Raw genomic sequence first — 27,561 nt, forward strand, 5'->3', positions numbered from 1 at the left:
ATACTTGTTTTCCCGTTTTATGGACTTGGGCCTCTATTTTTTTTCATGACGTTTGGTCGTAAGGATAAAAAAAATTACCTAATTGGTCTTAGAGTACTCTAAGACTCCAAGTATATAAATATTCCGTCATAAGAATCATGTTACAAAGGGTGTAAAAATAGAAGAGAGAAAAACAATTGACAAATAATGACAAAATCCTTATGCAAATTGTGATGCTCACTTACTCGTCGGATTTGTTGTATGCATTCACGGATGGGAAGATTGGGAACAAAGCAAATACGTAATGAAGAAGATAAAATACAAGTTGAATTTCATGGTAAACGACCATTGTATGTTTTTTTATTGATTATGAATAATACCGCTAATTCGTTATAGTGTAAATCTTCAATGGTATTACGATTTTACTCCGTAGATAAACATAAGCCGTTTAGTAAAGAAAGTAATTGAGAGTTCGAGACCCATTCACTTTCTACAGCAGCAGGAAAGGGCATGTAATTGCTTGTTTGCTTTCCTTTATTGTCAAAAAAAAAAAAAAAAAAAAAAAAAAAACAGAAACCTAAGTTAAGTGGACCCCAACCCTTTTTTCTCTCCTCAAAACCTTAAACCCTCCACTTCTCCAACATTCCACTAAACAATGGCGCACAAAAAAACCAAAACCACCGCCGCAACCACCACAACCACCACCGGAATCCAGAAGAAGCGCGACAAACGCAGTATATCAAACCTTAAAACCAAAAAAGCCAAAACCGCCGCCGCCGCCGCCACCACCACCGGCGACGAACGCAGTCAATTAGACCACGTTCAACAACTAGGTCAACAACTCCTCTCCTCAAAAGCTCACACCAACAACCTCCATCTTCTTCTCACTTACATCTCCCCTTCTTCTCCTCCTTCTCTTGTCGTCGAATCTCTTCTCTCTCTTCAATCCTTCTTCCACCTCCACATCTCCACTCTTCCTGCTTCCTCCAATGGCGCCGCCGCAAACTCCGCCGCTTCCGACCCCGATGTCATTTACCGCACTTGGCTTCGCTCTAAGTTCGACGACCTCGTCAAGTCGTTGCTTCATATCGCGGTTTCTCCTCTATCTGATGAACTTGTTCGTGTGAGTTTCTTTGATTCGAGTTTCATTCGAGTTGGTGTGAGTAATTTGTACTTCGTATTAAATTGCTGCATTTTCATTTCAAACCTTGATTTTTCAAATTTTGGATAGCTAATGAAATTGCGTGTGTTTCTTTCATCATTTTTGATATATATCCGGAAAATTTTGGTTGTTTTCACAATTGAACTACTCAAATTTTACTTAATTTATCTATATGCCTGCAAATTCTATGATTGTAAATCTCTTTATTCTAATGTTTGTGTTTCATTATAATTGGTATTAAGCTGCTGCATTTTCAATTTAAAGCTTAATTTTTTAAAAAAATTTGGATTGTACATAAAATTGCGTATGATTTTTTTATTCAATTTGATGATCATCCCGAATTTTTTTATATTGATCAGAATTTACTTAATTTTTCCTTTTGCCTGCAATTTATATGTTTTAAGCTTGTTTTTTCTATAATAATTGAGTTCTACTTATTCTGTAACGTCCACCATGATAATTGATTTTGCTATTTCTATTTTTCAGGAGATTGTATTGGATACATTAATGGAGTTTGTGCAGCTTGGAAATGGCGAAAAGTTTTATTCTGCTTTATACCATAAGCTTATTCAGGCAATTGTGAGTTAGTTACCTGTGTCACGGAATTTTGGTTTTTCATCTTGCTGCTTGTTTATATACGTAGCAATTTTGGAGCTTACTGTTGATTTTTAGGAATTGCTTTTAATGATGTAATCTGCATTCTCTCTAATTGGCAGATTTGTTCGTCATTGGAAGCTGAGTTCTTACTCGAAGTCTTAGCTTCAAAATATTTCAAGTACGTCGATGTACGGTATGGGCCCTTTTCTGAATCACTTGCCTCTCCATTTGCGTAAATTTATTTTGGCCCTTTGGGCGAAGGAAAGGTTGTCAATTGTTTTTTCGGAAGACATCATGTAATTCTATGCATTAGACTCTGGGTACATTCTATTTCAATTCATACATTCCTCTATACTAAGAAATGTATAAATTATGCATTCCATTTAGGTGGTGTTTCCTCCTTATTAACTAGCATAGTAGCATCATGACTTTATAGGATGCAATTTGAATTTATATAATAGTTTTCATTCTGTTATTTACATTTTGAACAATTTGGTGCAGCTACTTCACCTTTATTACAGTTGAAAAACTCTGTAAAACATTGGAGTCCAACAATAGTTCAGGTACCTGATTTTCTTCCTCTATGTATGCTCTTTTTAAACGGTGCTTTTACCATCTATGTGTAATAGACTAACTTACTGCAATTATAATTTAAGACAATTTGCAAGAACCAAGGCTTAAACTTGAGTATTTGATTCACTGATGATTGAATTACAAGGGATAGGCATAACTTGAGGTTATGAATCTCACAGTAGCTTTAGGCCACAAGTCTCTCATGTGTTTTCACTAATTTCTGGATGGTCTCTACTGCCCCCTAACTACAATACATATACTCAAGACTTAACTAGAACATGTGACATTAATTAACTAAAATAGAAACCCACAAAGGTTATGATTAAAGGAGGCTGCCTTCTTTCCTCAACTTCCCCTTAATTGGCCTTGTCCTGTTGTTCATTGTTCCTTCTCACAATTGACCCTTGCTGCTGCCCCTGTTTTGCGCGCCTGGAGTACACCAAAAGTGATGGTTGAATTGGTCCGATAGCTTTGTTGACCTTATTGACCCGTTCCATAACATCACTCCCCCCTTTGAGCTTCACCTTGTCCTCAAGGTGGAAGGAGGGGAAGCGCTCATTGACTGCATCGAACTCTTCCCAAGTAGCATCATGCGCTGGCAAACCCTTCCAAGTGAGCAGCACTTCAAGCACGAAAACAGGACCTTTCTTAATGGTGCGCACCTCAAGCAATTCTTCTGGTTCCACCAACAATTCCAAGTCGGGGGAGAGTTGGGGTGGAATCGTGGGCTGGCAGGTAGAGTCCCCTAATGCTCGCTTGAGTTGTGAGATGTAAAACACGGGATGGATCTTGCAATGTGGTGGTAGTTGTAGTTTATAAGCTACTCTGCCAATGCGCTCCAAAATTTCAAAAGGCCCATAGAATCTGGCAGCCAACTTCTCAAATGGTCTCTTAGCAAGTGATTTCTGTCGATAAGGTTGCAATTTAAGGAACACTCTTTCCCCAATCGAAAATTCCTCATCTTTCCTCTGTTTGTCCGCGTAACCCTTCATTACTTGCTGTGCTCGGTTCAAATTCAATCGCAGCTCGTCCAATATCGCATCCCTCTCCATTAACATTTCTTCAAGACTGCTAACCATGGTTTGACCAGCCCCTAAACGCCACAGCTTGGGTGGATCTCTCCCGTAAACCACTCGAAAAGGTGTCATCTTAGTAGAGGTGTGGGGTGAGGTGTTATAAGAATACTCCGCCCACGGGAGCCATCGAGCCCAACTCTTTGGTTTTTCCGCAATGAAACATCGCAAATACATCTCCAGGCTCTTGTTCACGATCTCCGTTTGACCATCGGTTTGAGGATGGTAGGACGTGCTTCTTCGGAGATGCGTTCCTTGCAATCGAAACAACTCCTTCCAGAATATACTCATGAAGACTCGATCTCGATCCGACACAATGGATGCCGGAAATCCATGAAGTCGGACAACTTCTTTGACAAAGAAATCTGCTACTTTGAGGGCGTTAAAGGGGTGTTTGAGACCAATGAAATGGGCGTACTTCGACAAGCGATCCACCACTACTAACACCGCGTCGCTTCCTCGGGATAAGGGAAGACCCTCCACGAAGTCCAATGAAATTTCCTCCCAAACGGCCTCGAGAATAGGGAGCGGTTGGAGCAATCCTAACGGGCTCTTAGTGATAGTCTTGCTTCGTTGACAAACATCGCATTCCCGAACAAATTTAGCCACATCTTTTCTCATCCCGGCCCAAAACCAATCGGCGGTGAGCCGGAGATAGGTCTTGAGCTCACCGTCATGGCCACCAATGGGGGTACTGTGATACTCCTGCAAAAGTAAAGCAATATATTTTGAATGGTTAGGCAATACAATACGATCTTTATAAAAGAGTTTATCCCCTTCAATGTGAAACCCTTTAGGCCCTTCTTTTCCTTGTTTCAAGCCCAACATAATCTGGCCCAATCCTTTATCATTCTCCAACTCCTTCTCAAGATCAGCCCAGTCCACATAACAAGAGTGAACTAAAGACCCAAACTCAAACCACTTCATCTTCTTTCTTCGTCCCCTTCACTGGTTTGATAACCAGAGCTTCATCCTTGCGTGACAACGCATCAGCCACCCTGTTGGCGGTGCCCGGTTTATACTGAATGGTGAAATCGAACCCCACGAGTTTCCGAAGCCACCTCTGATATTCACTACTCACTTCTCGCTGCTCAATTAAGTACTTGAGGCTCTGCTGATCCGTGCGCACAACGAATGATCGACCCAATAGATAATGGCGCCACTTCGCCACCGCCAATGAGATAGCCATTAACTCCTTCTCATAAATCGATTTGGCCCGAGCTCGCACCCCCAGGAGTTTACTAAAGAAAGCAATTGGACGATCTCGCTGCATCATTACTGCCCCCAATCCGTATCCGGAGGCGTCGGTTTCCACCACGAAACCTTCGCGGAAATCAGGAACAGCCAGGACCGGGGCTGTGGTCATGGCGGTCTTCAGGTTCTGGAACGCTGCCGTGGCTTCCCCCGTCCATCCGTAATTTTCTTTCTTCAATTGAGCCGTGAGGGGGCCGGCAATCTGAGCATAGTGTTTGACAAACTTGCGATAATAACCTGTTAATCCCAAAAATCCCCTAAGCTCACGGAGATTCCTCGGGGTTTTCCACTCTACAATGGATCGAATTTTATCTCCATCCATGGAAACTCCCTGCTTCGATATGACATGACCAAGATATGCGATTTCACCCTTCCCAAATTCGCATTTCTTATAATTTGCATATAATTGATTTTCTTCCAACTTTTGAAGGACCAACTGCAAATGATGGACGTGCTCTTCCACTGCCTTACTAGATATTAAAATATCATCGAAAAAGACCAAAACGAACTTCCTTAAATATGGCCGAAAAACGTCGTTCATAAGTGATTGAAACGTCGCCGGCGCATTTGTGAGGCCGAAAGGCATCACGAGGAACTCATAATGCCCTTCGTGTGTCCGAAAAGCCGTCTTGTGAGTATCGCTCGGTCGAACCCGGATTTGATGATAACCGGATTTCAAATCGAGCTTGGAGAAAACCGTTGCTCCATGTAACTCGTCTAATAGCTCATCAATAACCGGGATTGGATATTTATCCGGAACGGTTTCCTTGTTGAGGGCCTGGTAATCTACACAAAACCTCCACGAGCCATCCTTTTTTTTCAGGAGTAAAACCGGACTTGAGAAGGGGCTAGAAGACGGTTTGATAATCCCGGATTCGAGCATTTCCCGGATAAGCCTTTCAACTTCATCCTTTTGAATTTGTGGGAACCTATATGACCTCACACTAATTGGGTCGACCCCATCTTTAAGAACAATGGAATGCTCATGGCCCCTTTCTGGTGGCAGCCCATTAGGCATATTGAAGACCCCTTTAAATTGGCCCAAGACATTCATCAAGTAAGAAGGTGGGCTAACTTCAGTTGGGCCCATTTCTTGTGTTTCAGCTTGATTGAATTCGACCCAAAGGCCTAACTTCTCTTTTTTAAGCACCCTCACCATGGCCTTTAACGAAACTTGGGTCTTTTCGAGAGTAGGATCTCCGGTAAGGGTCACCGGCACACCTCCGATGTTGAACTTCATGATGTGAGTACGCCAATTAGTCACCACCGGACCTAACTTCTCGAGCCATTGAACTCCTAAAATTACCTCGGCACTCCCTAAAGTGAGAGGAAAAAAATCCTCAATAACGGTGATACTTCCCCTCAATTCCACCTTGACTCCCTTACACACTCCTCTACCACGAATTGTATCCCCGTTTCCTAAGGATACCGCAAATTCCCCACCTTGTGAGATGGGTATGGCCGCTTGCTCTACTACCGAAATAGCTAAAAAATTATGAGTAGCCCCGGGATCAATCATCACCACTACTTCTTGCCCTTTTACTACTCCCCTCAACTTCATCGTTTTTGGGTTGTGTATCCCGATCACCGAGCACAACGACATGCCTCCAACCTCTTCCGACAGGGTGTCACTTCCCAACTCCGGCCCTTCGTCCTCCAACTCGACTTCACCCTCCGCGACTAACAACACACTAAGCTCCTTTCTCTTACAACGATGCCCTACACCCCACCTTTCATCACACTTAAAGCACAACCCTTTTGCCCTCCTTTCCGCTAACTCACTCTCGGTCAACCTCCTCGTAACCCCGGAAACACTTTGACTTGGGCCGACGTGGCCCGGCCCAAATTCACGGACCCTTGGGACTCAGGAGCCTTGGGCCAGGGTTTGGGCGGCCCACTGCTGCTTGGCAGCCCGTAGGAAGCTATGAGGCCTCCTTTACTGAAGGTTGGGTTGCCTTGTATTGGGCCAGAGTTTGAAGGCCCAGCCGTTGACCCACCTCTCCAATTACTTAATGGCTTCTTTCCCTGCTGAACCCGATTCTTCTCTTCTATTCTTCCTGCCATTTCCATGGCTCTTTCAAGGTTAGGCGGGTTGAGGAGTCTCAGCTCCGATTTCACTTCCTTGTTCAATCCGTGGATGAATTGCCCTAACATGATACTCTCCGGCACGTCCTCTAGCGGCGCCGCCATCTCAATGAATTTCCGACGATATTCTGCCACCGACCCCGACCCTTCTTGCGTCACCGCCAGCCACTGTTCGTGGAGCGTTCTCGAATGGGAAGGTCGGAATTCGCTCAAGGCCCTCTGCTTGAGGTCCGGCCACCCATAAAAAGGCCGCCGCTTTTGCTCCCACTGGAACCATTTCAGAGCGGCTCCATCCATCGCCACTACCGCCAGCTCCATCTTTTCCTTCTCCGTCAATTTGTAAAAATCAAAGTACATTTCGGCCCTCGCCGTCCAATTATCGGGGTCTGACCCGTCGAAGAGTGGCATCTCCAACTTCCGGTGCTTCCAGTGACCGCCTCCGCCACCGCCGCCGCCCTCTCCGGCTCCTCTCCAGCGCCAATCCCCTTGTTCAAAGTGCGGCCAGTCTTGCTCTTCGTACGGCTTCTCTCTACCTGGCGTGAGGTTATTCCCCCCACCCAATCGCGGGCTGTTCTCTTCCACCACCGGAATAGGTTGCTGAATTCCTTGTGCTTGAGGTTGCCTCGTTTTCTCCGGTTCCTCCTGCAATTTGGTGATCTTCTGGCGATCGATTGCGGCTTGTGTATCGACCGTGGATCGGAAGTGAATTAAACGTTCCTCCACCTTATCAACGGTGGCTATTACTTTCTCCTCGGTTTTCTTCCTTTCCTCCGCGATTTTTTGTCTCTCCTCCTCCATGGCAGCCCTTACGGCTGCTGTTACTGCTCGCGACAGGTTGTCGTCCGGGGTTTGTAGTTTCTCCACGATGGTAGCCATCTGGGCTTTCAGGTCTGCCAGCGTTCCCTCCAGGGCGTCCACCCTCTGCGAGGTGCTGTTTTCCATCTCTCTCTCTTTTTTTTTTTTTTTTTTTCTTTTTTTTTTTTAAAAGGGGGGTGGTGGATTCCGGTGACCACGGCCGCAGAACCACCGCTCTGATACCAAGTTTGTAATAGACTAACTTACTGCAATTATAATTTAAGACAATTTGCAAGAACCAAGGCTTAAACTTGAGTATTTGATTCACTGATGATTGAATTACAAGGGATAGGCATAACTTGAGGTTATGAATCTCACAGTAGCTTTAGGCCACAAGTCTCTCATGTGTTTTCACTAATTTCTGGATGGTCTCTACTGCCCCCTAACTACAATACATATACTCAAGACTTAACTAGAACATGTGACATTAATTAACTAAAATAGAAACCCACAAAGGTTATGATTAAAGGAGGCTGCCTTCTTTCCTCAACTTCCCCTTAATTGGCCTTGTCCTGTTGTTCATTGTTCCTTCTCACAATTGACCCTTGCTGCTGCCCCTGTTTTGCGCGCCTGGAGTACACCAAAAGTGGTGGTTGAATTGGTCCGATAGCTCTGTTGACCTTATTGACCCGTTCCATAACACTATGCTCTGTAGAATTTTAATATAGTTTTCAAGCACTTAACCTAATTTATTCCAGGTGACAAAGCTGGGATTAAAGACAAAGATGATTCAAAGGCAAGGTTAGTTTATTATTTTCACTTAGCAAATAACAATATATTTGCAGTATTGTAGCCCCATGACTTTTGGATAGGTGATTGTAACTTTGAGCACCTAGTGCAATTACGCCTTAAAATATATATGTACTTTGTTTATTCTCTGTCTACTTTACTCCATTTATCTAGCTTTAGCCATCAATTCTCAGTAGCTTTAGCTATTTTAACTAGTTGAAGACTTCAAGCTTGCTCTGTGAGCCTGTGCCAACATAGTGTTTTATTTATAAAGTGAAGTATAATTGCTCTCTTATTTTATTTATTTATTATACTGTTTTTTTGCAACAGTCTAGAGTGCTCAATAAAGAAAATCCACTTCATCTTATCTCACATTCCTCCTTTGGGCAACGTGGCCGAGAATGATGCTATTGAGATGTGGAGTAAAGGTGAACACCCCATCTTGTTTGCTTTGATGTGTTGGCTTCTGTTCCCCATCAAGTTTCTTGTTATTTTTCCCCTTGTGGATTTCCTATCTCCAATTCTCTTTGCCATTAATCATATTCTGTTGTTTTCATACAACCGGGAAACCAGATGGAGAGTTCTGGGGGAGGAGGATATATCTGTGCTTTTGCTATTCAAACACTACCCGGGCCTGGTTAACTAGTTATCTTTGTTTTGTTGACTCTCTTTCTTTGTCAGGGGTAACTTGGGCAAGTCTCCTGGTTGTTTCATTTTGCTATCTGATCTACTTGTTGGAAGGCTTTAAGTGCAATGTTACTAGTAACCTAAATTTGTTTCATTTTATTTCTAAAATTAGAGTGAGTTAAAATTGCCTAACTATATGGATACTATGTGAACCTCCTGTAAGCCTTACTTGCAATTTCTATGATTCTATCTACCATTAGTAGCCTGTGATAGTCTTGCAGTTTCTGTTGGTGACCTTTTTTTTTTTTTTTTTTTGGGTTTCAACTGATTAGGTTTCTTATCTAAAGAAGGGGATCAGCAGGAGGATGCTAAGCATACAGAAGGGAAAAATAAACAGAAAAAAAGAGAGAAAATCACTAAAAATGTCAGTGCTTTTTCTTTGACCTGAAATTATGCCTCCCTGTTCGTAATGCAGCAAAGTAACTTGCCTTTGATGTGTCGTCTGCTTCTTGCTATGTTTTTTCCTTCTTGTTATTGTTCTGAGTGTTTTGTTTTCATGCTAGCCAAATATGTGGACTTGTCTTTCCGGTGAGCAATTATTGGGCAATTGTAATCTATTACAGGGTAATGTGGGAAAAATAAACAGTGTACAAGTCCATATACGGAATTGGAGGGTAAGAACCTGAATTTACACTATGTAGGGTGGACAGCTTTGCAAGGGCTGTTAATTATCGACCTTCTCAAGATAATTGTGTCTTATCCAAAGTTTTTCTCCTCTTGGATTTCTAATATGGGAAAAGTGGCTAGTATTGAATAACCCACTATAGTGTTCAATTAATAGTGTTGAACTTGAAGTAGTGCCTACCATGTAACAAATGTCATGGCAACTAATCACTCACTATCTTAGTCTGGGTAAATATTATATGAAATCAACTGCCTTTTCCTAATATGTCTGATAATATGTGCACCATTTGATAAGTAACTCCACCGCTTTCTTTTTCTCTTGTTCTGTTTTCTTCAATTTGATAGCATGACGTGTTGATATGATGATTCTCCGATAATCTTATCATGCTATCATGGTAGCCTCACCCTCTTTTCCAAGTTCCAGTCTTTCATTCTGTCACATGTTGGGTTTTCCTTTCATGCTAGTCTTTTCACACCATCTGTCCAATAATTTATTTTGCACCCAATTGCTGAATACCTCCTGCATTTTGAAATCTTTAATTGTTATTTTACCATAATTAGGGGTGAAGGCTTAGAACCCAAAGTCTGTACACTATATGCATGTTGCATGCTATTTCTGTGCACAAATAATCATGTGCTAGTTGTATGTAAAATTCGTTTACAATTTGTTCTTTTATTCTGCTGCATACTTTTTCTATGCACAGATCTTGTGTTTCTTGTTTGTTATTGAATTTTGGAATCCTTAATAATATGTTTTGACTTTGTATTTCCATCATACAATTTGATGTCCAGGATGTTCCTTTGGGCAGTGTCTCTAAAAAGATGAAACTAAAGTTTACAAAGGCATGGATGTCGTTTCTTAGGTTACCACTTCCTCTTGATGTCTACAAGGAGGTTAGTCCATCTGCTTTGTTAGCCATTTATTTTGTAGCGCTGATAAGTTTTTCTTTAGCTATATGACTGTATGGTAAAGAAAGTTGCTCAAAGCTGACTTTCTCTGAAAGTCATTTAGGTGATTTGACTGATTTGAGCCTGAAATTCTTAGATTTATGTTGAGCTGTTACGGTAGGATTGATAAAAATATATTGGGTGGGTTTCCTTTTCATTTCCACAATCAATACTTAAAAGGCTGAGGAGATGGCTACTAGCTGAATAAATCAACACTTCAGGCTGTTTCGACTGTGCCCAGGCTGCTTTGAGTCAGGACTGGTTCAGTCCCAGTGTATTGTAAATGTGTGATGGGCCCTTTTGCTTGCTTGGTTGAACGCCTTAATCTCATAAGTGAGGTCGGCTACATGAACCAACACGAGGACTTCCCAGGAGGTCACCCATCCTAGTACTACTCTCAATCATTGTGGCTCATGTCAAGTGATGTGACAAAGTTTTACACTGGCTGTCATTGGCCTATCGTAACCTTCCCAGGATGTGATGGGCCCTTTTATGTTCATTTATTTCAGTTTGTCAGCCAGTCTGATTCAAACTGCCCACTGACTCCTGTTGAACTGAATTGGTGTTATCCTAATTTGAACTTTGTATCTTAACCTGATATAATTTTATAGGGAACCCAAGTTTTCTTGATATTAGCAATAATTCTCAACTTTCCATGATATTCAGGTGCTTGTTAATCTGCATCTGGAAGTCATTCCTTATTTGTCCAATCCTGTCATGTTATGGTGAGTACATATGCATCTCTCCTTTCTTTGCCCATATACTCAATATTTAGTACTTACAAACTTAGTTTTATGCATGGGATTTTGCAGTGACTTTTTGACAAGGTCCTATGACATCGGTGGAGTTGTCAGTGTCATGGCTCTAAGTGGTCTTTTCATTCTTATGACTAAGTATGGCTTGGAGTATCCAAACTTTTATGAGAAGCTTTATGCTCTTCTGATACCTTCTATATTTATGGCAAAACACCGTGCGAAATTCTTTGAGGTGAGATTAGGAACTCTGTGGAGCTTAATTTTGTAGCTATCACTAGGATACAAAATTTCCTTTCGCTTATGTGTTATGATTTTTTATTTGTAGCTGCTCGATTCCTGTTTGAAATCGCCACTTCTTCCTGCATATCTGGCAGCTGCTTTCACAAAGAAGTTAAGCAGGCTCTCTCTTGCAGTCCCTCCTTCTGGGGCACTGGTTATTATTGCTCTGATCCACAATCTTCTCCGGAGACATCCATCAATCAACTGTTTGGTTCATCGGGTAAAGTATCTTTTCCACATTTAAAGGTGTAACTTGGATATATATGCTTAGGTTATGTACAGCCAGTTTAGCATTAGCAACATTTAAATATCTCTGCTGACTTATATGTTTTTCTTATTACCTCTGCTTAACTTGTTCCTTTCTAAGATCAGTTATTTCTTGAGGATATTATCCAACTTTTGGTACCTGTTTTAGAGGTTATGCCTGCCTAGAATAGGGAAACTATTTAGAAGGCCACCTGTTATAAAAATTGTTAATACTCCGTAGGACGCAAGTAACTTAAATATGCTCTCTTGTTGTTTTCCCTTCTTATTTGTTTGTGTGCAATTTTTGTTATTTTTTGCTCTTGTAGTCTTTTTTGATCCATCAGGATTCAGGAATACTTGTATAGTTGTATGTGATTGACTTTAACAATATTTCTTGCATAATGTATTTTTGTTTAATTAAAAAGTGTGTGTTAGTTTTTGCTTCTGCATTATACTTCGAGTACTTGTTTGGTTGTTCTTATACACGGATTTCTTGTTTTAAAATATAATTGTGGAAAATGATTAACTGGCTCTTGATGTACAATTCTATCGGTTTTATCATGAAGTTGTTCTTTCCATTAAATGAGCTCTCCTTGTTCCTAAGCATTTTGAAACTTCCTAAATCTCCACTGTTATTATTGTTATAGGAAATTGGTGAAGAAACAAATAAGGATGACACAAAAACTAAGCAAGAGTCTGTTAGTTCTGATGGAAATGCTGGTGTAGGCTCTGATGTGGCCAGTGAAAAAGGTGTTGATCTGTTCAATAATGAAGAACGTGATCCTCTAAGGTCAAAGGCCATGAGTAAGCATTTTCAATCCATGTATTGTGCTTGAGATGCTCTCTCTGTGATTTTGATTTGTGTTCCGTATTTCTTGAGTGTTACTCCATATAATACTTGGTGGTGGTTATCTATGCAGTATGCGTATAATTATGCATGGAATAATAAAAAGTACTTGTAACAGGGAGCTCTCTATGGGAGATTGATACACTGCGCCACCATTATTGTCCGCCTGTATCAAGGTATATGCTGGCTAATGACCTTAAGTACATTTTAATAGTTGCTTTTCCATATTATCTTGATGTTTTTATTATCACCTTTTTGACTTTCTGCTTTCTTTGTAGATTTGTTTTGTCACTTGAGAATGATTTGACAGTGAGAGCTAAAACTGCAGAAGTAATGATTGATGACTTTAGTTCTGGTTCATATGCTACTATATTCAGGGAGGAGGTAATATGCTGATACAATAAGATCAATTTGATGTAGTTAAATTAAGGCCCTGTGCGCTTCTCAATTTATCATTTACAGGAGGGGAAAAAAAAAATTGAAATTCTGCCTATTCAAGACTAGTGCTTTTTAAAGAAGAGGGTTGAGTTTAATACATGTTTTTTTTTCCAATTATTCGCTTTCAAATTTGTGTAGATTTACATAGCTGCATCAGGGCTAATCAGAATTTTATATTTTCTCACAAGTCGTACACCACATTCTAATATTGTAAACTTTGTAAAAGAATTATTCCCCAACTAAAGATAGAAGAGATACGTTAGTCTTGTTAGCGATTGTTTGATGATTGAATATCCTCACAATTTCATGTTTCCCTGACATTTTTCGAAATGGTGATATCATTGACTGCAGATGCGAAGAAGGGTAAAGAAAGTTCCTCTTGCTGATTATGCAAAAGCAACACCTACCTCTTTGTTTTCAGAGTCTGAGTTCCCCGGCTGGTCTTTTAAATATGATGGAACCAATGAGGAGGTGAAGACTTTTTAGAATCTAGTACTGTTGTAAAAATATAATTTTAATTTCTATATTATATGGAGACCACATATATTCAAATTTGATGTAACCATATAATAAATTCCAATGTAGACAAATCCCATGTATTCTTCACCCGGATAAATGGTAAAATGTTTTGTATGACTACCAGTTGGTGCTGGAAAGTGGAAATCTGTTTTTGTAGGGCTTTAGGATTACTGGATGATTGGAAGCCTTAAGTTTAGTTTGTGCAATGTGCAATACACCAATAGGTCCAGTACCATCACCTTTCTGTTGGAGCAATATCTTGGCAACTTATATCCATATTAGTTTATGACTGTTGATTATGTGTCTGTCTTACGGTAAGCGATGGCGCCTTTGCTATCGGATGTTGCAGGGGTAGTGGAAATGCTTCTTACAATATAAGATGAACCCAATCCAACAATTCTTGTGGCAAAGCTTTGTCTTGGATTGGTTTTGATTTCGGAATTCAGATTATCAGAAGCTGGAACTTTCCTGACTGCATATTGACGTAAACATGAGATGTCCCAAATATTGATTTTAATGTTCCAATTGATATAGAAATCCTGATTATATTCGATGTCCTTTTATTTTATTATTAAGGAGGAAGCCAAATACAAGTAACAAGTAAGGTTATTTAATCCTATTGACTTCTTGAACCAAATAACACTAAAAACTAAACTAAATAAATACAAGTCAGACTGTGCCTCTTGCAAATTGAACACTTAAACTAAGCTAAATTTGGGAGTTTGGACTTTAGCATTCAACGATACATATGAATTTCGATTTAAAAACATTATCAATCGGGTTTTCAGAGTAAATGCTTCTTATTTTTCGCGCTTCCAGGCTGTCTTATGAGCAAGAAGAGATCATATCACAACCGCGGACGAAACTGAGCGTCGGTGAAGAAAAAGTTGGAAGATTGTTGAATGGTGGAGACAGAAAAAAGAACATCCACACGTATGACTCACACGAATTCACACTGTCCATAAGATCTTTTTCAAACTTATTAAAGGGAAATAGTAGCACTGGTGTAAGGAAAGTCACCACTGAGCACATTATCCAGGAACAACTAGCTTACTCCTTAAAGTTGATCCTAATTTTGACATCAGTTGTTAGCCCAATGGCCGAGCTTGGAATCTCCATTACTCAAAAGCTTATTGAAGTTATTAGCTCTGAAGTCATCAAAGAGATATGTGATATGTGGGGCTACGAATCTGAACTCGCAGACCTCAACAAAACTGTCTTCACCATCAAAAATGTGCTCCTTGATGCTGACTCCAAGCGCGAGCTCTCCATCGAAGCACGAGGCTACATTGATGAGCTCAAGGCTGCTGTTTATGATGCTGATGATCTGTTCGATGAGTTCTTCACCCTTGCTGAGCTCAAGCAGCTTAGATCACTAACCAAGGGTGGCAAGTTCTTTGCAAAGGTACGTTGCTTCTTTTCTTACAAGGATCAAGTGAGTCGAGCTTATAGAATGTCTCATCAGGTTAAGGACATTAAGAAGCAGTTAGATAAAATTGTCACTAACCATCATAAATTTGGGTTTAGTGTTGATTATAGACCTATCAGTAGAAGGAGGGAAGACACTTGCTCTTACTTAGATGCAAAGAGTATTATTGGGAGGGAGGATGATAAGAAGGTCGTTATAGGTATGTTGCTTGATCCTAATAATGATGATAAAGAAGATTTTCGGTTTCTAACCATCGTGGGAGTAGGAGGGTTGGGGAAGACGACTCTTGCTCAACTTGTGTATAATGATAAAGAGGTTGAAAAAGAGTTTCCGGATCCCAAGTTAAGGTTGTGGGTTTGTGTCTCCGATCAAGATGGGGAGCAATTTGATGTCAAAGTCATTTGCTGTAAGATTTTAGAATTAGTTTCCGGTATGAGGCTTGATGGTGCCTTTACAATGGAATGGGTGCAAAAGCAATTTCAAGAGCAGTTACGGGGAAAGAAGTACTTGCTTGTTCTTGATGATGTATGGAATGAGGATCGAAAGAAGTGGCTTAGTTTAAAAGATTTCTTAATGATAGGTCAAGGGGGGAGTAGGATTGTAGTAACTACACGTTCAGAGATGACGGCAAAAGTTATTGGGGATAAGTATGCTTATAAGTTACAAGGTTTGTCCCAAGAAAATTCTTGGCGCTTGTTTGAGATGACAGCATTTGACAAAGAGCACGAAGAAATAAACCAACTCGAATCAACTAAGCTTGGGGAGAAGATTGTGGGAAAATGTTATAACATTCCTCTTGCTATAAAGGTGGTAGGGAGTCTTTTATTTGGTCAGGATATAAGTAAGTGGTGGTCCTTTGAAGAGAAAGGTTTAGCTGAAATAAGGAAAGGTGATAATGAGGTTATTTCTATATTAAAGCTTAGTTACCATAATCTTGATTCTTCTTTGAAGAGTTGCTTTAGCTATTGTGCAGTATTTCCCAAGGATTATGAAATAGAGAGGGAGATGTTGATAAGCCTTTGGATAGCCCAAGGATATATTGTGCCATTCGATAAAGATCAAAGCATAGAAGATGCTGCTGAGGAACATTTTTTTATTTTGTTAAGGAGATGTTTCTTTCAAGATGTAGAGAGGGATGCATATGGTGCTGTGAAGTCGGTTAAAATCCATGACTTGATGCACGACGTTGCTCAAGACGTGGGGCTGCAAGAAATTTGTGTATTGGATTCTGTTACAAAAAATTTGGGAGATAAAATTCGTCATGTGCGTTATGTTCGATTTTTTGTAGCCATCAGAAAGAGCCTCTAGTGAGTACACAATTAGACGACTTGATGTGCCTAAGGTCATTAGACATGAAGTATTCACTCTTTGGGAATTTGCCTGATTCAGTAGGTAAGCTACTGCATCTAAGGTTTCTTAACTTGTCTCAGAATCAAATACTAGTCTCACTTTCTGATTCTATTACTGAGCTTCATAATCTGCAAACATTAGTTTTAAGTAATTGCTATAATTTGAGGGAATTGCCAAAAGATTTTAGCAAATTGGTAAAACTTAGATACTTGGATTTGAGAAACTGTGGCAAATTGACTAGAATGCCTTCAGGAATGGATAAATTGACTAGTCTCAGAGTTCTGCCATTCTTTGTGATGGGTAAGTGTACTGAGAAACAATGTGATGAGGAGCTGAAAAACCTTAAAGCCCTCACGAACATAAAAGGCAATGTTTATGTTGAAATCGGAAGAAATTACAGAAGAGTGGAAGGCATGAAGATAGAAAATTCAGACATGAAATTTAAATGCACAAAACATCTAATAGAGTTGAAAATCAGATTTGATAGCAGATGTGTTGATTATGACGGTGTGCTAGAAATCTTGGAGCCACCTTCAAATCTCAAAGGCTTCATCTTGGATAATTATCAAGGTAAAAATATTCCAAGGTGGGGAGGAGCAGAATGTAACTGGACAATCTCCTTTCCTCATCTAGTCAACATCGAACTCATAAGCTGTACGAACTTGAAGGTGTTGCCGTCTCTGAGTACATTACCTTATCTGAAATCACTGCTACTTCGCGGATTGACTGAGTTGGAGTATATAGAAAATAGAAACAATAACAACACTAGTAGTGCAGGAGAAATTTTGACAGCATTTTTCCCTTCCCTTGAATCACTGAAGATTATTATTTTGCCCAAGTTGAAGGGATGGTGGAGGGAGGACAACGATGTTAATCTACCAACATTTCCTCGTCTTGCTGAATTGGAAATCCAACTGTGCAAAAGTCTGATGTCAATTCCTCCTTGTCCAAGCCTACAAGTTCTGACATTGTGCGCCAACAATAAAACTCTGCCTTCAAATGTCAGAATTTCACTGCATGATGCTAGAAGATTAAGGAGTTTGGCCATTGATGATGTAGACTATCTCAACTCGATCTTCTGCAATGATCAGTTGAGCATCTCTGAAGACATTCCTTGGAAATCCCTTAATCAGAGCCTCATTTCCCTGAAATTTTTGTTCTTGAGAGATCGCGCTATGCCAGTATCTGCAAATGGCGTTCAGTACTTGACCTCCCTCCAAACACTCAAGTTTTCTCTTTGTAATTATATGAAAGCACTTCCAGATTGGATAAGCAACTTATCATCTCTTCAATCCATGTCCATCAAGAATTGCAATGCCCTCGAATCACTTCCTGAGTCAATGAAGAAGCTCACCTCCCTTCAGAGACTTCGGATTAAATATTGTTCAGACCTTGAAGAAAGATGCAAAGAACCTAACGGAGAAGACTGCCCCAAAATTCAACACATCCCACATGTTCATATCGGGTGAATAAATACAAAAATGTACATTCCATTCATTACCTTTGATTTTGTATTTGCAGCAACTAGTAATGTTAAATATTTATTACAACATTCTGTAAGCATGTAATTGTCACTGTAGCTGTTAAATCTGAAATGGTGTTAGCTGTGCTTGTATTATATATAAATATATATATATATATATAGATATGTTTGAGCATAGGCTGCATAGCTAAGTGATTTCTTGGTATACTTTTGTAAAACCTCGGTTAAGCACATGATGCAAGGTTCATATGGGCTCACTTGGTAAGTTTCTTAACTCAGACTTAGAGGTCTAGGGTTCGAATCCTACTAAATGAGGGTGTTTGGGGTAGAGATTCCCTTACCCTCCCCTTTATTTCCAAGTGCCTGACCGGCAGGTACTTTAATGTTTATAATCTATTAAAAAATCATGGATATGGCTTCCAAAACATGTAAGTTTCTTCATTACAAATTTTATTAATAAAAAAATGTTTCATTAATTTGAGGTCGTTTTTAAAAGATTGTCTAGTATATGTTCATTGTAAATAAAATGTTCTTCATAATTCCAAGTATGTTGTTATATTAAAGAATTAAATATAAAGATGTCCTAGTTGAATTTTTCTTCCTGAGATGAACAAATAAAAATTTAAAATTTGAAACAAATTTTTAATTATAAAATTCCAAAAGGATAATGCTGCTGGGTTTGCTCCTTGGTTCATGCTGTTGGATCATTTGGATGATACTATGATAGTAAGTCTCTTTCTAGGTCTTTTAATACTTTCTTGAATTCTCATGCCAGCCGAGAAGGAAATACTTTGGCTCATTGTGTGGATATTAGAGGTTGTAATGAATGTGTTTGCTTTGGTCCTTTGACGGAAATTAACTTTTATTAATGATATTTTCTTCTGTTTGCTTAAAAAAAAATAGACAGGGACTTGGGAAGGAATAAAGGATGAGTGAAAAGCATGAGAGTGCGATTGAAGCTCTAGTGCAAGGGAAAGAACATTTGTACTTAAAATATGAACTACTCCCTTCGTTTCTAAATAATTGACACATTCAAACTTGACATACATTTCAATCCCAAGTTTGTCCTTAGATTTATACGATTAAATAGTAAAAATATATTGAAAAGCTAATATTGTAAAATTTTATATTAATATCTATTTAATAATATTTTTATGATAAAATTTGTTTTTTTATATGTTACTAAATAATGATTGTCATAGGCTTTTTTATTTTTTTTATTTTTTGTTTACAAGAATGATCGTCATAGATAGTATATGAATAATGAAAAAAAAAAGTCAAACTTGTCAATTATGGAGTTTCTAAATAAGCAAAATGAACTTACAATGTTTCAAAGTAAATCGCGTCAAAAGTCAAGATTGCTTTGATCATAATATTTTTACTAATGCGTACAAAAAAAAAAATACTTTGTCTATTATCTAGAAATATATCACCTCTTTGTTATTATACTCAGTAATAAATTAATTATTCTACTCTCAATATTTTTTTATTTTTTTTGTTGCATAAAAAAAAATGTCAATCTGGCAGATACAAGAATTTTCTAACCAAGCTGTCGACATACTTGTAAAATTACCTTATTACCCTATAAAATGGAAGAATGTTCTTTTTGGGTCCATTCAACACACCACACAAGGCCCACCTCTCCATTAGTTGGGCTAGAAGCCTACAAGAAGTCTAGAAAGACCTGATATGAGTGCTAGACTGCTAGTACATACTCCACCAAGGACCACAACTAATTATTTCATTCACTTGAGAGTTGAGAGGCTTTTCTAAAGGTGTGTGATTGTGCGAAGAGAAGCTTTTACCTTTTGCTCTTTGGGGGTCAGATTTATAGACCCCTATTTATAATCTCGTTAAAAATTAAAGGTGTTCATCATCGTCTTTACGTAATTTTCACTTATATAAATTATCAGCTTCACAATTAACTTCTTTACAATTAATAAAGAACACATTGAATGATAACTCGATAAGTAAGTAATCCAAAGTTTGGTTTGGTATATCTAATGCATATAAATTTCTTAAGTTAAATCCTTAAAACATATAGGATATGTAACGTTTAAGGCTATGTAAGAATATTGCACTCCTTGACTTACGTTTTTTCCATTCTACTTCATACTTTATATAAATTTAACAAAAATTATCCGAGCTAATTTCATTGTAATGAAATAAAGTAAAGAGAACACAACCTAATCGAATACTAAATTAAAGTATTTGACTACTTGCCTACATGGGGTATAGTTAGAGTGATTTTATAGTGATACAGATATACACTTTCACTAACGCTCCACTGTCCCCACCCTTCATTTTCATTTCCCACGTTCATAGTATGAACATTGAACAACAACAACATTACTACACATAAGACATAACACATTACTTGAGACTTGAGAGTGATACATGTTGTTCTTATGCTATTTGTGCTGTTGCAATTATTTTGCTTCATTTTTTTTGTGTTTTTCTCTCTCCTTAATCATTCCCAGATTTCACCCTTATCTTTAATCTTGTACCTATTTTAGCCTTCAATTACACTCGTATTTCTAATTTAAGAAGAAAAGTCAACCCCACTTGGGTGGAATTTTCTTTTTTTTTTGTTCTGGAAAATATAATGCATACTTCTGAATTTAATAGCAGATTCTTACTTCACCTGTGAAGCTTCCAGCTTTTCTTTTCTCTCGTGAGTACTTATCTCTTCTTACTTAATTATTCCTTTTCAATTTCAATTTATTATTACTATATTTGTAATTTGCCTGATATTTTTTTTTTAAAGCTTATGTGGTTGTTGTGTACCTATTTTCCCAACTGCTGCTTCCTCAATTAGAAAAAAAATTAGAAATGGGCAGTTCTTTGTCAAAAAAAAAAAAAAAAAAATTGATGGGGGCAATTTTTCACTTTTATATTATGTGGTATTTTTAAACTTTAAATAATTATGTGGGCGGTTGCTTCATTTTGCGCCTTCTAATTAATGATTTGCAAATTATGATAATTAAAAAAAATTGTTTAAAAATTAGATTTTGCAAAAAAAGTGGGTAAATAGCTTTATTTTGCACATTATAATGTAGGAATAAACTTCCACTTATTAATTAAGTGGGTAGTTAGCTTCATTTTGCGCCTTTATGTCTGGTGATATTGCTACCTTTTTCAATGAATGGAGCTTAAATTCAACATCAGTTTTCCTGCAATCTTCACGTCCTTGAATTTCTGTGTAAAGTAAGCTTCCATGTCATTTATAAACCAATTATTTTGTTGTATACTGTATATAGCCTGAAAAGTTCATTTCTTGCTTATTTTTTTGGTTTGGTATACTACTCCATTTGTTCTTTATTGTTTGCACCATTTGCCTTTTCAAGTCAACTGCCTATACAAGCAAATGATATTATAATGCGTTAGTAAAAACAATGAATATACGTAATATTCTTATTGTTTTAAAATTATCAAATCGATCTATGACATGTGAAGTAATCTCCTTATTGTATTTTTTTACTGTCAAAGAAATCTGTTACATGTGAACTAATCTTCTTCTATTAAGAAGCATCTAACAAAAATGTGCTGTAAATGCTAAAATGATAGAGAGTAATGTATCTTGCCCGGGTCTTTCGGAGATATGCGTTGTAATCTCACATCTGCCCATCATCTACCCAGACTGTCTTAACTATTACCAATCGAATTGGTGCAGGACGTTAGTCATTATATATAGTCTGGAGGATAGTAATTTAGTCACCACATTACTACTAACTTTCTCCTAACATTCCTTGTTCTCACATTAATTCTTTCACCTGCTTGTTTCACTGAAATTTGAAAACCCCAATGGCTGAGCTCGGAATCTCCATTGCTCAAAAGCTCATTGAAGTTACCGGGTCTGCGGTCTTCAAAGAGATTTGTGGCATTTGGGGCTACAAATCTCAACTTGAAGAGCTCAACAAAACTATCTCCACTGTCAAGAATGTGCTCCTTTGTGCAGATTCTAAGCAAGAGCTTTTGGACCATGAACGGGACTATATTGAAGACCTCAAGGCTGCTGTTTATGATGCTGATGATCTATTTGACGAGTTCCTCACTCTAGCTGAGCTCAAGCAGCTTAGACCACTAAGCAAGAGTGGTAAGCTTTTTGCAAAGGTATGTAGCTTCTTTTCTTCTAAGAACCAAGTAGGTCAAGCTTATAGGATGTCTCGCCAGGTTAAGGACATTAAGAAACAGTTAGAGGTTATTGTCACCAACCATCAAAAATTTGGGTTTAGTATTGACTATAAACCTATAGTTAGGAGAAGGGAGGAAACTTGTTCCTACTTAGATGCTAAGGCTATTAATCATATTATTGGGAGGGAGGACGATAAAAAGGCTATCATAGATATGTTGCTAAGTCCGAATAATAATGATCATGAAGATGATTGTTTCGTGACTGTTGTTGGAGTAGGAGGGCTGGGGAAAACAACTCTTGCCCAACTAGTGTTTAATGATATAGAGGTTGTTAAAGAGTTTCCAGATCCAAAGTTAAGGTTGTGGGTTTGTGTTGCTGATCAAGACGGAGAGATGTTTGATGTCAAACTAATACTTTGCAAGATTCTAGAGTTAGTTTCCAATATCAAGCCTAGTAGCACCTCCACACTGGAATCATTGCAAAGGCAATTTAAACAACAATTAATGGGAAAGAAGTTCCTACTTGTTCTTGATGATGTGTGGACCGAAGATCAGATAAAGTGGCATAAACTGAGAAATTTCTTGATGTTTGGTCAAGGGGGGAGTAGGATTGTAGTAACCACACGTTCACATATGACAGCCGATATTATTGGGGGTAAGAATATTTATAAGTTAGAAGGTTTGTCTCGAGAGAATTCGTGGCGTTTGTTTGAGATTACAGCCTTTGGAAAAGGACCTAAACACATAAACCATCTTGAATTAGCTGAGATTGGAGAGAAGATTGTTGAAAGATGTTATGACATTCCTCTTGCTATAAAGGTTGTAGGGAGTCTTCTATATGGTCAGGGCATAAGTAAGTGGAGGTCGTTGAAAGAGAGGAGTTTGACAGGAATTGATAATGGTGATAATGAAATAATGTCTATTTTAAAGCTTAGTTACCACAATCTAGGATTCTCGTTGAAGAGTTGCTTTAGATATTGTGCATTATTTCCCAAGGATACTAAGATAGAGAAGGAGATGTTGATTAGCCTTTGGATAGCCCAAGACTACATTGTGCCATTTGATAGAGGTCAAAGCATAGAAGATGCTGCGGAGGAACATTTTTTGATTTTGTTACGGAGATGTTTTTTCCAAGATGTAGTGAGGGATAAATATGGTGATGTTGTGTCGATAAAAATCCATGACTTGATGCATGATGTTGCTCAGGAAGTGGGGCTGGAGGAAATCTCTGTAGTGAGTTCTACTACAAATAATTTGGGTGATAGAACTCGCCATTTACAATATGTTAGTGATACTGATACATGTTCAGAAAGCTTTTTCTTCAAGGGTAATATTCGTTCGTTTATTTGTAGCCAAGGAATAAAGGAACTGCCGAAGGATACACAAATAGACAATTGGATGTGCCTAAGGGTATTGGACTTGAAATATTCAAGTTTTGAAAGTTTGCCTGATTCGATAGATAAGCTACTGCGTGTAAGGTATCTTAATTTATCTTTGAATCTTAATCTTAAGACACTCCCTGATTCTATTACTGAACTTCATAATCTGCAGACATTAATATTACGTTGTTGCTTTGAAATAAGAGAGTTGCCTAGAAACTTTAGCAAACTAATTAAACTTAGGCACTTAGATTTAGGTGGATGTTTTAAGTTGACTAGTATGCCTTCAGGCATGGAAAAGTTAACTAGTCTGAGAGTGCTACCATTCTTTGTGGTCGGTAAGGGTATTGAGAAACAATGTGTTGGAGAGCTAGAAGATCTAAGATCCCTCACCAACATCAGAGGCAGAATTAACATTGAAATTGGTGAAAATTATAGAAATGTCAAAGACACGATTGATTGTTTGAAGAGTACACAACATCTCACAGAAGTTATTATTGAATTTGATGATAACTGTGTTGATCATCAAGTTCATATGGAGAAGTTGTTACCACATTCAAATCTCAAGGGGTTCATGTTGAGAAAATACATGGGTACGACGATTCCAAGGTGGGGTAGAGCAGAAGATAGTTGGGCCGTCATCCTCCCACATCTTGTCACCATTGAGCTTCAATTTTGTAGCAACTTGGAGCAGATACCTTTGTTGAGTAAACTGCCTTATCTGAAATCACTGGTTCTTATCAATTTGAGCAAGCTGGAGTATATGGAGAGTACAAACAGCAACACTATCAGGGATGAAGAAGAATTAACGACATTCTTCCCCTCGCTTGAATCTCTTGAGATAACCAGTCTCAGAAGTTTGAAAGGATGGTGGTGTGGGGCGCAGTTGATTGCGAATGGTGATCATCATATCTTGAAGAGGAGATTGAAATTTTCACGTCTCTCAAAATTGAAAATCAATGGTTGCCATAGTTTGATGTCATTTCCTCCTTGTCCAAGCCTAGAAGATTTGGAGTTATGTTTCAGCAATGAATCATTGCTTTTTAAAGTTAACAGAAGGGATGAAGACAATGAAGCTGTTGGAATTTTATGGGATGATGTGAGAACATTAAAGAGGTTGGTAATCGATAAGCTGGGTTATCTCAAATCTATCATTGGCATGGTTGAAGACGACATACCTTGGAAATCTCTTAACCAGAGCCTCCGTTCCCTGAAAATTATGTTCCTAAAAGACCGTTTTATGCCAACTTCCACAAATGGCTTGCAGTACTTGACCTCTCTCCAAACACTCCAGCTTTCATACTGCTATACCCTGATAGCTCTCCCAGATTGGATAAGCTGCTTATCGTCTCTTCAGTCTCTGTCCATCACAGATTGTCCTTCTCTCAAATCACTTCCTGAATCAATGCGGAGGCTCAGCTCCCTTCAGAGTCTTGAGATCACTCGTTGTCCGTGCCTTGAACAAAGATGTGCAGGACCTAATGGGGAGGATCAGCCCAAGATTAAACACATCCCACACGTGAAAATCGGGTGAGTGTTTAAAGAAAATTGCACTCGTTTATCCCATTTTGATCCTAGTTTATGCTTTTTTCGAACACTTCCACACTTCTTATTAACTAATTTAATTCTTTGAAGATGTACCTGGATGCTACATGAGTACATGCACCTTTTTAGTTAACAGACTCAACATTCTTTGGGTGATACAAGAGTAATTAAAAAAAATAAAAATATAGAATGCTTCAAATACTAGCTAGGCAATGTTTCTACATCAGTATGCTCATGCATTTAAAAAAAAAAAAAAATTCTGCCCCTAATCTCAATTGGATTATGCCAAACATTGGAGCTTAACCATTTTCCTTTTAATTGATATACTGTCGTTTTTGTTTCATCGTTTCAACAATTTGTACACTCAGTTTTGTTTTATTATCTCATATTGTGATCCCTCTATCTCTTGGATTTGGATTGACATTTTCTCTTGCATCAGTGAGTCGTGAAGACTGTCTGATTATCTGCGGCAATGGTAATTCCATCAGTTGCGTTAATACACATTTGTTGGGTTCTGGACATTCAAACTCTGCATAAAGCTAGACTTTGAACAGGACACCCGGTTTTGAGGTTAGTGTCCTGTTACTTGTCTTTCTCAATTTTCTAGTACTGGTTTGTTTTCTTTGTGTCCATTTACTAGTATATGTTTATGTTCATGCAGTGAAATTCTTTCTGGAGTGAATTTGTATTCTGGTTTTCTAATATGAGGTGGATGGCATCTGAGTTGGACTTTTGGGGTGATGAATTAAGGTGAATTTGATATGTTATTGCTACTAGTGCAAGAAGCTGTGTTGGTTTTGGATTTTAATGCAGCGCGGTTGACATACTAAAGCTACTACTGGGCTACTGGTACAAGAAAGTAACAAGCTTTTCAAATATTTGATATCAGAGTTTTAAAATGCTGCTGCGCCAAAGCACATGATGCATGGGTTGATTTGGAGACCCTTCCTAGAAGGTGAGCCTTTTCAACCCTCTGATGCTTAAATATGGCCAGGTTCATGCTCTTTTAAGACTTCCCACTAGGTGTGAATTACGTTCAATAGTAATATTGCCAACAAAACCATGGGTCCAACAGCTCGTTACCACGGCCAGTTCCTCCATTCCTTGGAGTAATTAGAAAACTGAAGACTGATCGTTGCTCTATATTAAGAACACATTACACACCCAGAAGCGCGCTGCAACTGGCAAAGTCACATGCCTGTTCGGAGTAGATACCCAGGAGCTCGAATGATTTTTTTTTTTTTTTTTTTTCCTTTGTTATTGTGTGGTATTGTACTAATGAGGAGCATCTGACTTAGCAAAAATTGTGTTATAACAATGTTTGCTTTTCAAATTCAATTGCCCATTACTCATCTTAATGATTATAGGCTGAACTTGTATTTTAAAATTTTGTAATTAATTACTAGTAGGAGATTTAAGTCCTATCTCCTTTGCTGAATGGAGTTAATCATCTGCCTTTAATAGTCATATTCTCTTGGTCTAGTGGAGCAGTGGTGTTGTAACCATTAGGCAGAGATATGGCGCAATAATGAGCAGCAGTTTCCATTTCAGAAAGATGCATTTCAGTGGGCACGATTCAATCTTAGCAAATAGATAGTCTTGCCAAAAAAAAAAATAAGGTTGTCTCAACATTGGATGGCTCACATGAAGTAATGAATAGTTATGATAATTTTGGCATGTGCAACAAAATATTGACACTTTAAATAGGATTATAGGAACGTTTGAGCCTGTATGTTATGATGCATACTTGTCATTTGAGAATCTATCACATGGAGAGCCCTTTAGGCTTCAAGTTGTATTAGATTTTTTTTTTTTTTTTAGGTAAGATGAAGAGTCCTATTAAGTCGGAATCCTTCACTGGTCAACCCGGTTTGGATTAGCGGGCTAGACAATTTGGGAGGGTGGGGGAAGGTAAGGGAATTCCACACTCCAAATTGTCATTAGTGGGGATTGAACCTTCAACCTCATTGTTGGAAGATGCTCTCCTTTCCACTAGACCAAGCTAAGCTTGGTAAAAAAAAATGTTGTACTAGTTAGATGTGTTGAATATCAACAACTCACAAATGTTGTGATTCAGAGAGTGAGGGATAGCTCAAGTGATTAGAGCTTAGTTTCATGTGATCCTGGAATCGATTTTCATCACCCGCTCTTGTGGCTCTCTAAACACCAAAAAAACGAATGTTGTGATTAAGGTGTATATGGTGCCATGTTTGTGCTACAATACTTACTAATCTTGTGGTGAGATGATACAATCATATAGTGTTATTAAAAAAAAAAAAAAAAAAAAAAAAAAAAAAAAAAAAAAAAAAACTATTTGTTTCATGTCTTTTTACATCACACTTCTCAATATACGTAGTATATATACTGTATATACTCCGTAATTATTTTAATTATTTTTTTGTAATTTGCCAAAAGTCAAGACAAATTATTAACCACATTGTCGACATACCAACCAATGAGCCACACACTTGTAATTAAAAAAAGAAAAGAAAAAAAAAAGAAATACCTTAAGATAGGAAGAATGTTCTTATTGGGTCCGTCTAAGGCCCCACACAAGGCCCACCACTCCATTAGTTAGTTGGGCTAGAAGC

General features: G+C 38.4%; 3 protein-coding genes across 4 annotated transcripts; all 3 read left to right on the forward strand.

Annotated features, from left to right (window-relative positions):
• The first annotated feature begins 234 nt into the window (after positions 1-234).
• Positions 235-13,885, forward strand: LOC110718666 (nucleolar complex protein 4 homolog B-like). Of its 2 annotated transcripts, none has more exons than XM_021897548.1 (15): positions 235-1,138; positions 1,628-1,720; positions 1,858-1,931; positions 2,240-2,301; positions 8,277-8,319; positions 8,638-8,735; positions 9,267-9,358; positions 10,411-10,512; positions 11,233-11,291; positions 11,379-11,553; positions 11,647-11,820; positions 12,494-12,650; positions 12,812-12,869; positions 12,972-13,077; positions 13,483-13,885. In XM_021897548.1, the coding sequence occupies exons 1-15, from the start codon at positions 635-637 to the stop codon at positions 13,615-13,617; spliced, it is 1,932 nt and encodes a 643-aa protein (XP_021753240.1). In that variant the 5' UTR covers positions 235-634; the 3' UTR covers positions 13,618-13,885. The 2 variants fall into 2 exon arrangements, with proteins under 2 accessions (XP_021753240.1, XP_021753241.1); XM_021897549.1 differs by having other exon boundaries at positions 237-1,102.
• Positions 13,886-14,443: 558 nt separating this feature from the next.
• Positions 14,444-16,504, forward strand: LOC110718947 (disease resistance protein RGA2-like). Its single transcript, XM_021897884.1, has one exon. The coding sequence runs from the start codon at positions 14,444-14,446 to the stop codon at positions 16,385-16,387; it is 1,944 nt and encodes a 647-aa protein (XP_021753576.1). The 3' UTR covers positions 16,388-16,504.
• LOC110718948 (putative disease resistance protein RGA3) lies at positions 16,432-27,206 on the forward strand. The gene is made up of 4 exons (XM_021897885.1): positions 16,432-17,894; positions 21,704-24,955; positions 25,410-25,540; positions 25,632-27,206. The coding sequence occupies exons 1-3, from the start codon at positions 16,432-16,434 to the stop codon at positions 25,417-25,419; spliced, it is 4,725 nt and encodes a 1,574-aa protein (XP_021753577.1). The 3' UTR covers positions 25,420-25,540; positions 25,632-27,206.
• Positions 27,207-27,561: the final 355 nt, after the last annotated feature.

This window comes from Chenopodium quinoa, unplaced genomic scaffold (genome assembly GCF_001683475.1).
Source record: "Chenopodium quinoa cultivar QQ74 unplaced genomic scaffold, ASM168347v1, whole genome shotgun sequence".
NCBI classification, from domain to species: Eukaryota; Viridiplantae; Streptophyta; class Magnoliopsida; order Caryophyllales; family Amaranthaceae; genus Chenopodium; species Chenopodium quinoa.